Source organism: Dreissena polymorpha, chromosome 6, assembly GCF_020536995.1.
Source record: "Dreissena polymorpha isolate Duluth1 chromosome 6, UMN_Dpol_1.0, whole genome shotgun sequence".
NCBI classification, from domain to species: Eukaryota; Metazoa; Mollusca; class Bivalvia; order Myida; family Dreissenidae; genus Dreissena; species Dreissena polymorpha.
Window position 1 is genome coordinate 79,524,780 of NC_068360.1, and position 15,589 is coordinate 79,540,368.

Sequence of the window (15,589 nt, forward strand, 5' to 3'; positions counted from 1 at the left end):
TTATACTTTTTCAGTAAAAACAGTTATATAAAGAATGAATATTATCAAAAAGGAACATTGTTCATATCACGCAAGACTGTTCATGACTCGAGCTTCACCTGCAACGCAATTACCGGGGTACTTTAAAAATCTACTTGTCCTGAACTAAAAGCCACGTGTCCAAATAGAATATAAACCATGTATTGTAAATCTCATAATGTTTCACATAAAACAAAATGCTACCATCTATTTATATCTTGACCTTTAACAAAACGATTATCACAGAATACCAAATTTGTAGAGCGAAAATGTGTTTTGTTGAGTTCACATATTTGTAAATATTTTCTTTGAGTACATAAATATTATCAATGCTATTTGTGACTACAATGCGATGAAAAGCTTGAAAATATACTTGAACATTTTTCACATACAGCGTTTCCAAAAAAAATGTGGAAATCCACATGAGATGCCCATGTGCATACGAACAAAAATCTATGAGTAAACAAAGATTTGATTTTTTTAACAGTCTACAGAAAGTCCCCCAAGGTCTTGCAGCAAATTTCTGGCGAGAATGACATCACATGAATTACCTCAGCAGCAAATATATTAACTAGTCTATGTTTCCTGCTTTACAATGTAGCCGTGAGCATATTAGTATTACTTGCTACTAAAAATATATGGCTATAAAACCCTTAAGTGTTTGGGATGAACTATGATCATATATGTTTTAAATAACGTCATTTCATACGAAAACCTGGATCTGTTTAATATCCTATAACCTGCTTATTGCCTATCCAAAATGCCTATATTAGTCGGGGATGGAATCTAACGTCTTGCCATAGGTCGCATGCACAGGCAACCATACTTAGTATTTTGGATGCCCAACTATAGAGTCTCGAGCCCAAATCAATGTTCATGTGTCTCATTTGTATCTAAAACCTTCTTCAAATATAATAATCTATATTAATCAACACCATTTCACGTTGACATGACAAGTTCAATGCATTATGTATATATAATGAGTCTGAATTGAATAATTGCCGAGGCCTAAATATATGAATATTATTCAAATGGTTATTAACCAACAGTCACCAATGTTTTATTCAAAGTTTAAAGCAATGAAATGTTTCACGCTTTAAAATGTAGTTAACGGACCAAACTACCAACATTTAAAACTGAGTTGCCCAGGCCAAAATCAGCTTGTCTCGGGCTAACAGAAACCACTTATTCCCATCCCTGTGGGTGGTTGCGAATGAGTGTTTTCATGCGAATAAGAATCACTTGGGTTGTGTGAACTGACAACACTTGCCGATATAACAATCTGTGTTTATTTATAGATCTTTGATATGATATGATGAATCATGGGTACTTAGAACTGACCAATAAACACAAATCATTGTTGTTAATGTTAGCATTAAGCGATTAATTTTTGAATACTTTTACTATTTGAACCACACGTTTTGCTCCATTCTTTCCCATGTCGTATATCGGGCGTTTCCCTTATATGGAGCGTAGACTAATTTCGATCACTTTGTTTGCAGTAAGAACGCGACTCTCGTGATGACGTCACACGCATGTGCTTTGAGTAGTTTGTTTCACTAACATTACTACCTTTGAAAATAAATGCAGACAAGACGAAAATGAGTAAAAAAAGTATAAATGCATTTAAAAAACTTACTGAAATAATCCAAATGTATCCCTATTTCATTCATGTGTTTTGGTCCTCTTCATTAAATATCCAGATAAATTGCAACGTGAGACAGACGACTGCGCTACTGTTAAAACGACATTTTCATATATTTGAATTATTTTAAAGAACATTACTTTACTTTCTCCTGAAAACGTTGAATTGAACAGCTAAACATAGGTGACATGAGGATAAACACATGTTAAGTGGGAATCGGGGCTTTTTTCCTGTTCTTGTGAAGCGGCCTTGCCTCCCCCTAATGTTGTGTTCATATTAGTCGCGAACTGTTCAAACTTGTTAACATAATTGTGAAAATTTGAGTCGTGAACTTCTTGAAATTGTGAACATTTGAGTATCGAATTTTCAGAACTTGTGAAAAACGGCCATTCTAACAGAAGGAAAAAAGCCCTGGTATACCCCGTCCCGATTGGATGCGTATTTTATCAAATCTTCTAAAAGTAACATATATGCTGAAAAATTATTTGAACAAATTGCGAACGTTTGTATTTATGAAATTCTTGAGATTTTTTACATGTCAATGTTGCTCAAAAACAAAGCTTTACCGATAAAAAACGTGTTAAGTATATAAAAAGAAGTTATAAAAAAGTTAAATTACTGTTTCCGTTTGTATAAATATGTTCATAGAATCGAATTTGCGAAATTCTGTTGGCCTTATGCATATTTCAATCGAGTTCTCTTGCCTTTCGGATTTGATATCTTGATTCCAGGTAAACAACGCGAGAAGTTGATGTTATATATGGATAAGTATGGGACTATCAGCTTTGCGTGGATAAACACGCTGTAAATAAACAATTTTGACATTGATTTAACGGGAATTAAATAAATATTCAAACGAAAATCGTTTTTGCGGCATTGTTTGCATAAATTCAGAAATTATTTTACTTGTTCCCTTAACTGCTCGACATAGGTAATCGGAGGATAGTATTATAGAAACTAATTACGATGAGCATCAGTAACATAGATTTCATAATTCTTCCAATTAATTTCAAGTATATAGAGATGTTCAAATGTTAAACAATGATTTTAATAATACCTTAATAATAATCACGATTTAAATTTTTAAATTGAGGAACTTACCGGACAACAATTGACATATCAAAAACAGTATAATTTATTTTCGGGGTTCAGGGCAGTGGGGTACATGTAGTCGGACATTTTACTTTTTGGGGGGACCAGATATATTTTGAATTTCAGTTTTACTTCAATTAATGGATTCTAGTAATAGGTACATTGAAGAATGTACATTTTTTTATGAACAAAGTTTCCACCAATCTCCAACTATTCAAGTTATTCCTTTGCCACCATGTCCTGTGTTCCTGAGGCTTTTGACTCCGTCTAGATTTTCCTTTTGCTATAGACACACTATAAGTAGTCTCATCCCATAGGCATATACTCTATCAAGCTACTCTCTTCATATTGCTATAGACTTCATCTAGGTATATATGTATGCTTTCCTATACATATATAAACTACTAGTTTTATACCTGAAGTAAACTATCTATTAAAGTAAATGTTCTTATCTTGATATTTACCATTATGAATAAAATAAAAAAGCGGAGATAATGATGATGATTATTATTATTACTTTATTGACTTTTCCTAGTAGATATATCACTACCTTTTATTTGCTTTTTTTCGGAAAATGATAGAACGCAAGCATAATGTTTTAGGTAGATTTTATGAGTTTTCACGTGCACAGTTAATATTTCATGCTGTTGTTTGAGAGACTCATTGAAAATAATATAACCAATGTTTCAATTCAAATTAAACTTTGTTTAATAAATACGTTAAATTTGATGTCGGAATCTAAATGAATATTTAACAGTATGTCAATACGTTCAATATTCGTGTTTCTTTATATTTTGAAACCAAGACTTTGTTATAAGCATACATGCGTGAATCGATGCGAGCATAATCTGGCGTCAAAAGGACGATTCAATGACTCAGCATTTACCCTGAATTTGTTGTGATACGGAGCATGTTAGCCTTACTTAAATATGTGTATACTTACATTGCCACAGAATAGTCGTAAAAAACGAAAATTATACACCTTCATGCTGTACCGATTTATCCCGAAAAAGACGCACGTATGCAGCTAATCTGTTCGTATTATGATTTGTAAATTCTGGTTAGCGGGCGGAAAATGTCTCTCACATTATAAAAGCTGTTAAAGGTCAAAAACCAGGATAAAACAGTTCGCCGAAAAAGAAATGCACTCTGAATTCCAAGGGTTAGGCAATAAATAATTTCATGTTTTGGGTAGGTGCCACTAAAACCGATTGTTTGTTCCACTATGAGTTGAGTATGAATTATGGATACTATTCACATGCCTTGAATGGCCAACGACCGTCTTGTCAATTTATATTAGTATAATATATGAATAGTTGTTGGCCGGATTTTTGCTCCGAATAAACACTAGATATCGAAAAAATAAATTTCCCGTTTAAATACTAGTGGGGAGGAAACGTTACGCGATTTAAAATTTAATTTAATTTATTAAATATTTAAGTTTCTCAATGGTGTTTATGCAACAGGTTCACTTATTGGAAAGTAACTTTTTTGTTAATACGAAAGGTTTCATTCTTCGAATTGAACGTTTTTCAATAGACTGGGTTCATTTGTAAACGTTCGGATATCTTGTAAAACACATTAAACACGAAATCAAGAATTAAATTATTCAAGTAAGGATCACCGTGTTGGAATAGTTAAATCAAATAATTGGGGTGCGGTTAAATGCCAAGACTGGATATGTAAAACAAAGTCAATACAAAATCACTGTCCTTCAAATTTGAAGACGATACACATGTGACTTTATTGCAACATGATGTAATAAGGGCGTAAATATTTCAAATAAAACTCAATGATTTAAGATTAATCCTTAGCCATATGACCTCATCTACAGACAACACATCAGTATAGCGAGGAACACGAAAATAATCTACAATGGAACTACCTCCAAAATAAATTAAGGTAAACCTACAGTTTTCTAAGACAAAACCTCACCAAACTGCGTCACAAATATCATCACAGTCGCCCAAACACCATCATGACAATCAGCGCTTTCGCCACCACCGCCCATACAAAAACCACATAAATATGAAAGCTCTTTCAACTACCGGCGTATCATTCGCATCTCCTTGTATCAGTTTCTGCAGATTCTCTCTAATCAATGTACACACGTGCTTGTCTATATACATTTGAAAGCAAACTTTATTTCAACAAGACGGAACAGACATTTCGGCTGAATATCGTATAAGATAATATATCATGATTTCTCAAGCTTTCCAAATGTTTGCTTCTAATGTCAAAACCAAGCACGCATTTAATTTTTCACTCGATTGTAGATAACGAATAAATGTCAGTACAGCTCTTCGGGTTAAAGGCAGAAGTGCGGATATTAAGATTCAAGGTGGGGGAGAGCGAAAGAGTTTCCATTAACTGTGGCGGGATATATGGTCAAGTATATACTGAGGATTTCTTTTAAGATAGGTGGGATCTACAAAAAGACATGTGACAGTTTGCGTGATCGTTAATAAAACAGAGACGACGTGAATGTTACATAACCGATATCAAAGTCTTAAGATAGAACGATACGTTTTCTGGAGAAATGCAAAGTCGGTTAATGCACGTGTCTTCAACATGTACCACTAAAGGGCTATACATTTTAAACAAACTAGTATACATGTATCTTTAAAATCTCCATATCGTATTCAACAGGTTGCGTTGTTCAGTTACTGTTTGATTTTAACTATGATATGCACATAGACGAGTTCTAAAGGTTATGGTACCTAACCACAATTCTTTAAATGTTTTTAGGGACAGTTTAAGAGTGGGAGTGCGCCGCATCTCCTCACACTTAAAGCCGCCCTTGTGCACAACACCTGCATGTAGTACGCTCAGTCGCCTTGCATATAAAACTGTGTTTATCCAGGCTGCATTAAATATCAACATGAGGGTTAGAATGGTCTCTCGCTTAATTGTTCTCCTAGTTTTGAGTTCCGGACAAAGTCTTGAACCTAAATGCTCCAAGTTTGATTACGAGGAGAAATTAATAACGAAAGTTGTTAAATTGGAGTTTGAAATCAGCGATTTAAAGAAGAAAGTGGGAGAGGTAGATGCCATTCGCAAAGAATTGACACAGATGCAGAGTAACCATGGTATGATTCTTTTTCTTCTTTTGTTATTTGTTATTACTCTTATTATTATTCTTATTATTCTCATTATTATTTTTTTTCCTAATTATTATTCTAATCATATTCTAATGATTTTAATTATTCTTCTTATTCTATTTCTTCTTTTTCTTCTTCTTCTTCTTCTAATTATTATTATTATTATTTTTAAAATTATCATTACTATTATTATTATTTCATTTATTAAAATAATAATAATAATAATACTTATTATTAATTATTATTATTATTGTTATTATTGTCGTCATAATCGTGTGGTTCTTCTTAGGATCACAGTAGATAGCAATGGTAAAAGATTATAATGATACTTATTTTTAAAACATCGACGACAACAACGATACTGCTGATATATTTTATCTAATTATTACTGGGCATCTATACTAACTTCTTTTTCCCAGGAGGCGGAACTTACGTGAGATGGGGGCGGACCAGCTGTCCTGGAAATGGAACCGAGACCGTCTACAAAGGTACGCCGAAGTTGTGTGTAATTGGTTTCATGTCATTTCTAAGTTGGCCTAAAATGTCCCGAAATCTGACATCTGATGGCATTTCTTAGGCATGGCTTCCTATAATGTTATAATGATTGCAAATATCTTTAAAAAACATTCTGGAGGGGATACCACCCACTGGGATGCTTGACGACCCTGTAATTAGGCCAAAAGGTCATTGGGTGCATTTTTCTTTACAAATTGTGGTAACATTGCCAAAATTGTGAAATATCAGATACTTTTACTAATTTTACTCCTGAACTACTGACTTATATTTGATACTTGAAGGGTTTTCTCATTTTTTAACTGAGTTTGGCTTTTCATAAGTAGGTCAACGGTCATCAAGTGCACTTGTATAACCCGTATAGGATGTAAAATGCAGTGTATGTTGAAACCAACCAAAGATCCATGTATTATATATTTGTAAGTACTTTTTCAATGAGAGATGGATACTTTGATGATGAAAAGAGTATTTCACTGTTGTATTTTACGTGAATGTTCCTAACTTTGTAAATTACTTTACCTAAATTAAAAGAAACAATGTTCATTTTTAGACTTTTAATACTTATTGCGTTTTATAATATAACAAATGTTTATAATAAGAACCAACATTATGTCTGCAATATTCAATCAATATAATTGCGAGACTCAAAACAATGAAAAAATAGTTACAAGTAAACATGTGTGATCTTCGTTACAGTCTAAATATATATAGTGTTTTTATGCATATTATGCTAAATACTATTTTAGATAAAAGATTTCAGTTCAAATATTATACTCTCATGAAGTTCTTAATACTGTTCGTTCTATAATGTCATATTCATGCAAGATAAGTTATTTTTACTTCACAAAATTAGTATTAATTGTAATAGATATGAATAATGTAAAACAGAAATTATTTTATCAAAAACAGTGATCTATTAAAAAATATATTAAACAATATTGAAGTACCATTTATAAAATTAAACAAATGTTAATCTTACTTCAATGCACTATAATGACCTTCTGTATCATATTGCTGAAGATAATGTCCGTCTTGTGTAATAAGTTTCATTCAAAACACGAATTACTATGGCAGTATATGTATATCCTTATCTTTTATCGTTTACAATACTTGTTTAGGGTTTAAACAGTCATTCGCTTCACTGCGCATTCAAACAAGCATCATTGGTCAGATCGATAGCACTTATATCGTGCTGTTCTACACTTGGTTTGACAGCCACATGATACAAACTGGACACATGCTGCATGAACCTTTGGTTTCCTCATCCATACCGGTTTCAATGAATTTTCTGCAAGTTTCCATGCGCCAGTATAAAGAGGATCATCAGGCTGAAAATCCTTATCTGTTGCATTTAGCCATATATTTGCCTGATAATTTGCCCTGTTAATGTGAAGTTTAAGCGCATCATTTGTAGGGTGTCACAAATCCAAACTCTTCCTGGCTTTCCAAAATAACTGATACCTTCGTGTGTCAATGTTTGGTGGGTGGTCCTGACAGCAGCCATACAGCACACACATAAATTTAGAAACTGCTAGAGCATCACCATCTCTATCAACACCCTCCAATGTATAAGGTTGTGCAATATACTTCACCCAAGCAGTTTTTTTACTTTATCCGTATAGAGTAGACGCGTTTTTGCATCTTGTCAATGCGTGAAACCCCAAAATGTTCCTTCTGACATTGTCACCTAGTTTTTCAGATATTGTGTTCACAGGATAACATTTTCTTTGTTTGCCTGTACCAAATATCATATATACCTCGGCGTCAGTTTCAAGGTGGTATATTAACAAGAGCAGGACGTCAGTGTCTCTACCATTTACTTCTAAACGCCTGTTGCCTCTATCAATAGCGTCCTTTGAGTGCAATATCATCCGCGTATCTGCCTCATCATGATTTACACATAGGTTTGTCGCATCAAAAGTACTCGACTTTGAATCAACATCACCTGGAAATCCACCTCCTACAAATATAGTTGATTCTGCTGGAAGATTTTCTGTTTGTATAGCAATTCGTTTGAGAGAAATTCAGCCAAGTCTGCTTTATTGTCACTGTGCGTGATAAACTGTTCCCATATTTGCGGAACAGGAACGTTTGGACTTGTTATGAGCTTCCTAATATATCGACGTTTTCCTTTCCTCTGAACTGTCGTTGCTTCTTTGATAGATTTACTTCCAAAGTATAAATCAAAAGTCGCATCAACTCGGGTATTGTTTGCGCTGAAATGCCTTAAACAGTTGCATATTTTCCAAACGTTTGTCAGTCTTTAGGCTTACCTAAACTCTGTATTAGCGCGTGTCCATCAATTATTGCATATGTTGCATCAGTCGTTGTCGGAACAACTTGAGGCATCACTATATCATTGTCCTTTGTAAGCACTGGGAGTAGTTGTTCTAGTACAAATGCTGTTTCTACGGCTCTCCCTGAATTAGCTGCGTTGAAAAGTCTTTGCCTTAGCTTTCTGTCAGCCTTTAAAATCATTGTCACTTTCTGCTTTTCACTGACTGTCTCCTTATAAAGATATGCATATGTTTTGGACTGTACCTTTTCATTAAGTGCATAAAATTAAACATTCTGCTCTTTCAGCGTTTACTCTACAAATTCCTGGAGTAATGTTTTACCTCGATTTTCACAGGTTAATAAATCATCTCTGATATGATTAGTTGCAACGTCCTTAGATGCTATTGAGAACAGTCTGTTCTCCTCTTCATGCACTCCTCTATCAAACATGTATGAACGAAAGAGCTTCATTTTCTTGATGCACTCTTCCTCTGAAGAAACTCTCAAACGAGTTCCATCTGCTCTATTCTTAAATATGCCATTATCTTCATCCACAGCATGTTGATTGAACAATTTCATGGTACTATTGGAAACCTCAGATCTTACTCACCACACAATATAAAAACTAGCTCTTGGGTGGTCCTGTCTTGTTATTCCAATTATACCCCCAGTCATTTTACACATTCTGTTTATCCACTCAGTAGCGTGGTCGACAGGTACTCCGTTGAATTATTTTTCCTTCATCCTGACAACAAAGTGACATTCAATAAACTCTTTGAACACTTCAGGTGCTGCATATTAAAATGCTTTTATGTATGCTAGATATACAGGACCCCAACGGTCATAGTTTGTGTGGTCGATCACCATTAGCTTCGGTATCATCTTTGAAAAGGCTTCAATATGCAACAGCCAATAGCCTATTCTTTGGGCTTTAATGAACTTCATAGGTATGTCAACCAAATGCAGGTAGGAATTCCAGAAAAAAGTTTTTCACTTCACTTTTTTCTTTGACGAATTTATCTAGTAATCTTTTTTTTCTTGACTGCTTCAAGAAGATTATCATTTGCTTCACGAATATCATCTTGGTTCAAGCGACTTTTCATTTCAAAAGCAACCTCTAACACTCTAACTTCATGTTCAAGTTCTGGGATTTCTTCTTTCTTTGATTCTAACCACTGACTAAAATATCTTGACTTTAACCTCCAAATCGCCTCATATGCAAGCATATGGCCCCTAACCGTACGATAATATGCCTTTCCATCCATAACCTTAGTTATTTGGTCCAGTATTTGGTCCAAATACATCTGCTTCAAGAAATACGTCCTCCAATCCTGAACATTCCATATGTTGACCGATCGCGCGAGGGATATTGAAGCATACATGAAGTCCTCCCATCATGAAAATAACATTCTTGTAACGTTTTTTATTTGCCCATAATATTTCTTTGCCTGTGCTGTATAATGGTTGGTCAGTAGTTATAACAGTGTATTTCTGTCCAACATGCCTACTTATTTCGTATACACAAAAGAGTTTCAGTCTTTTTTAAGCGTACGTTATTCTTCATTATACATGTATATATAATGGATCCTTTTACTTTTTTTTACTTGACAAATATGTTTATAGAGTTAACAAAAATTAGCACAAACTGTTCCATTGTTTAAAAAATACTTTTTGAACATAATATTTTATTCTGTTGATTTGACGTATATAAATGAACACTGGCATAGATACAATTTGAATTAGATCCAAGCAGGTTCATTGTCAGACAATATTACTGCCTTAAACTTTTTAATTTTGGTAAGAAATCACAATGAGATGTATTTTATCTCCTAAACAACTGAAAACTGTACCCATTGACCTTTGACCTAATTAAAAGGATGTCAAGCACCTGAGAATGGGACATCCCCTCTAGATTTTCAGCAGAGGTTATGTAAATACTAAAAAACATAAAAAGAAGCAATGCCTAAAAATGCCAACCAATTTTTTTTCAAGGCACATTTCTCAGACTTTTAGGTTAACTATTCTGGGAATATATTGATGAAATATTACATTTTAGTGATAAAAGTTCAAGTTATCTTGGGCACTATTGTTACAAATACGTGTCCATTTTGTAACACCATGACAATGAACTTTGTCCTGGATTTGTTTTCCAACATAGCAATATGAGACAGATAAAAGTATTATTTTGAAACACCGAGTACCAATACTTTTCTAAGTTTGAACACCTGCTTATATTATTTGATATCATTTTAGTATTATTGGTATGAAGGAGTGTGTCTGTCTATGATTAAATTTTTGATCAGCAAACTTGGATCGTCTCTTTTGATATACCAAAATCTGTATTCAATATGAAGTTAAAATCGCCGTTTGCCAGTCAACTACGCAATCTTATGATATGCGAGTCTTTACGTACAATTTTTTGTTCAAGAGATTGAACAAATTGTTCAAGACAATTAATATGCTGCTGGCAAAATATATTAAAGTTTCTGCTGAAGTAAATGCTTAAGGAACTGTTGACTGAATGCTAATCTAAATAGGTAACGTATTTTTTTCTAAAAGAAAAAGTACAAATGTATGAAACAAGAGTGATGAAATCTTGCAAAAGACCCTAAACCAATCGGAAAATCTGAAACACGTATCAAGAGGCTTTTGCATTATGCGAGCAAGTTAATGCACTGATGTATATAATGTTTATGATTGGCCGGACGTTTTTAATTTGGAGAAAACATGGTTCCCTACAGATATGTCCATTGGTTGTTTATTGAAACAACAAAATAAGTAAATATGTATCATAACTATTACAGGTTCCTTTGCTATATTTTTACTACGTGGTAATTAACGTTGACATTACATTATCATTATTTTCGAGGCTGAGCGACTTTTTCATTCGGAAGCTTAAGTCAAAATTATATCTTGTTTGATTTGTTACTTCTCATTATGCTGTTATCCATCATTTTTATTAAAACAGAAAGGGACCATTTGTTGTTTTGTTGTTTGTTGTTATATTAAACGACCATTTTTCTTTGGCAAAATATTACATGTACGTTGTATTTGGGAGCACACGTTCAGTAGGGTTTCATCCTTTTTCAAAGTATGTCAATACTTTCAAATAATAGGCAACCTAATTTGCAGACTAATATCAACATACGTTAACAATAACTAAGTATGCAAAATCAAGCTAAAATGTTAGGAGCATATTTATTTATAAGATGGCATCTACGAAAATGGTTGTTGAGCAACGATAATTTCATCAAAATCTTGCTTCCACGTTTTTAAGTAAATTGTTCACAAATTTTGGATTTTTTCACACGTCATTAAATATGATTGTTAAAAATCATAGCCTTCACTAATTTTCAAAGTAAGAAAAAAGCTGAACACAAAAAACCTGTCGTCGCCGGGATTTGAATCATTGTCTTCTCGGACCGTAAGCGAATGCGCTAACGAAGTCATGTATAATAGAAACGTTACTTGAGCATGTAATATTTTAACAATAATGAGTGATAGATCGTTGTATACAGTACAATCCTTTTCTATTCCTAAGGTTACGTCGGTGGGTCGTATTACACACATAAAGGAGCCGCTGCAAACTTTTTGTGTCTGCCGGAAACGCCAGAGTGGGGTCATTACAATGACGAGACTGTTAACGATTCCGCATTCGTATACGGCGGAGAATACCAGCTAAACAACAGAGAAAGCGACCACGGTTTCTTTGGTAACATCCACCAACAAGATCCCCATTGTGCCGTCTGCCGCACGAGCCGGAAGTCCGTGTTAATGATTCCCGCCAAGCTGAAATGCTTTGACGGCTGGACAATGGAGTACAACGGATATTTGGTCGCGGGATCCACACTACATGATGCATCAACAGAGTACATCTGCCTTGATGGAAAACCTGAAGTGGTTCCCGGAAAAGGCGAGAGCCAGGACGGGAAGCTAATGTTCCTGACGGAAGCGCGTTGCGGTTCATTGCAATGTCCTCCTTACATCAACGGCCGGGAATTGACGTGCGCCGTGTGCTCACGCTAGCGTATTGATTAACAATTAAGATGTGTGCTCTTTTGATGGTTAGTGATTCAATGCGAAACAATTGAACAATACATTAGTTTGTTTACTTTGCAGAATCAAGTTCATTAGCATAAATAATTTATGATTGTATGCATCACTTTAATGCATTCTACTAAAACTACACTCATACAATTTTACCTCCCATTTCTTAATTTTGCTTTTTCTATAACCGTCAATTTGTCATATTCCCAATATCATGACATCAAGAGCGAAAATTCCCAATTTATGGTTGACTTCTAATTGTTCCGAAATACATGTGTAACATGTAAGAGTAGAAGTAAATACATTAAAGTTCATAATTTTATTATACATGTACACATGCTATTAATCGAACGTTTGTATATGTGTAAGTAACTGTTCTACTGCCTTAAACCGGTTAAAACAACCATTGCTTTGAATCGTACGTTCCGATGCATTGTCCCTAGCTTAAATCATTTGTATGTTTAATGTTACGTTGTATGTTCTGTTATGTACTGTATTGTTTATAAATAAAAAAAAATAAATATCCATATTGACAAATAATATTTGATTAAACATTAATTCAATAAAACCATCGAATAGCGGAAAAGGGGCTTACTGACACCAAAATCGACTTGATTTGAGAGATGGGCGTGCTTGGAACAGATTCCCTAAACGACTTGCAGACCAACTGGATTTGACAGAATCCTGCTTCTCATTACCTATGTTTGTAAATATCAATTGATATATTTGCTACAACTTGTGGAAAGTTTTGGTGGTTACCGTGGCGAATACAATTATTGTGTAATGGAGAGAAGCGCATCTGACCATGTGTACACTAAATGCAACTTATTACTATGATTCGATGCATTTCAACGATAAGGAAGAATTTGAAATAAACAGTAACATTATGCAACACGTGAACACTTTTTAATAAAAAAAACAAAATAAACGAAACACAAAGATTGTTTTACATGGCGAACTCACTTCGAAAGAGTTCGTCAGAACAACTGCATGGATACAAGATAAAGTATTGAATATCATTAAATAAATTGAAATGAATGCGAACATTCACCAATAAATAACCTTATTCGATCAATATACGGAAATCGCTTTTAGAAAATGTACCACTTATATATATATGTATATATATATATATATATATATATATATATATATATATATATATATATATATATATATATATACTACTCCTGACACAATCATTTCAACAAGCTTTTCTTGAATGAGTCCATTACTATAAGATATATTAAAGGTATTCAGTAACCTCTCAGGCCAGGTTTTGGATTTCCGCTACTCCAAAGCAACAGGAAATATAGTTCAAGTGTGTTAGTACAGTCACGCCAAAACGTGTTTTTTTCTTAAATGAAGCTGTAGCTCATTTTCACGAGGATTAAGTTGCATTCTATGGTTATTTGTATGAAGTTTATTGATAGACTAATGTTATGACGTATCAATTAAAACATGGCGTTAGTGTCTTAATAATGGCACTTTCCTATCTTATAAGATGATATGTTTATGTCAAATGTCTATATGCATTGTGTCAGGACGTTTATATTTAAATGACGTTAATAAATGATCACGTAAGACGTAAACACATATGTCGTCTTGACTAAACGAAACACAAATCATTAAGTGGCATTGATCTCAAGTTTACTGATTTAAAATAACACGAAACTTACAAGAAACATTTCATTATCAATGACTCTAAAGGTCTCCTTTTGTTTCTCTGCATTTGACATATTCAACATCGCTGAGTCCAACGCGTTACACCATAGAGAGACTAAACATTCGCTAAAGGTAAATATGAAGAATCTAAACGCAATTTTAGAATATATCTTTAACACGTTCTGAATTTGTTAATTATATAACATTTTATCTAAATGTGCTTATTACCTAAACGTTTTTATACATATTAAAAATTTAAAACATGTTTGAGGACATACACACATCACCATATTTAGGAAGAACATTCCCGTATAAAAAAAAACGCATACTATCTAAACGAAATACTTTGTAGTTTGCTATGGGGGTGTTAGCAATTCATGGTTAAAACTCAAAACCCCTGAACGATGAACTATAGTTCTTGCACTAGGCACATATCCGCCATGATCTGTGTATATATTAAGCGTCAGCTTAATATATTCATTTGTAATACCATTATATAGTGCACCGAAATATTAGCAATATATCATAAAGCCCTATACCAACATAGTTCTTTTCACTAAAATCCATTAAGTTATAGACCGAATGCTCGGATTTTTATTTACAAGACATTTGTTATATTATGCATTTTAATACTCCAAAGACAAAAAGGAATAATACAAAAATAAGCAAAAAGACCCTTAACACCACAATAACTGTCCTTCATAAATGTGCAGTTGTTTCAAAATACAATTAGCCCTAAATGAAATAAGCCAGGCATCAGAAATCGATTGAAGGAGAGTAGCCATATGAATCGCGAAAAGCAATACAATGTATATCTGAATGCATTTTAGCAAGAGTTATGGTTCTTGTGCACGCACTTCCGTTCATGAGATCTACTTACCTTTAAAGTTAAAAGTTAATACGTGTTTGTTAATTTTCAAAATATGCTCCAGATACAACTGAAGTGCAAAACTTAAAAAAGGACAATAGCTCTAAACATATTAGAATAAGACTTTGTGATCTTCTGCACTGCTTATGCACTCCAAAAGGCATTCTTACCCATTAATTGATGTTATACCTCTCTGAGATTTCAAGAAAATATGCGAATAAACCTTAAGAATAAAAAACGGAAATACAAAAACACATTATGTCCTTTGTGATCTTCGCTTTCGTGACATGAGGTCTACATACTTTTATCTCATATATCTTAACATATCTCTCAGATAAGCAGTACGAAGTCCGAAAGTCCAGA

General features: G+C 33.7%; 2 protein-coding genes across 2 annotated transcripts in view; one reads left to right on the plus strand and one right to left on the minus strand.

Annotated features, from left to right (window-relative positions):
- Positions 1 to 15,589, minus strand: part of LOC127835053 (uncharacterized) — a 443,836-nt gene that overhangs the window by 172,396 nt on the left and 255,851 nt on the right. The window lies entirely within an intron of this gene.
- Positions 5,525 to 13,806, plus strand: LOC127835052 (uncharacterized). Its single transcript, XM_052361292.1, has 3 exons — positions 5,525 to 5,844; positions 6,276 to 6,344; positions 12,188 to 13,806. The coding sequence occupies exons 1-3, from the start codon at positions 5,637 to 5,639 to the stop codon at positions 12,670 to 12,672; spliced, it is 762 nt and encodes a 253-aa protein (XP_052217252.1). The 5' UTR covers positions 5,525 to 5,636; the 3' UTR covers positions 12,673 to 13,806.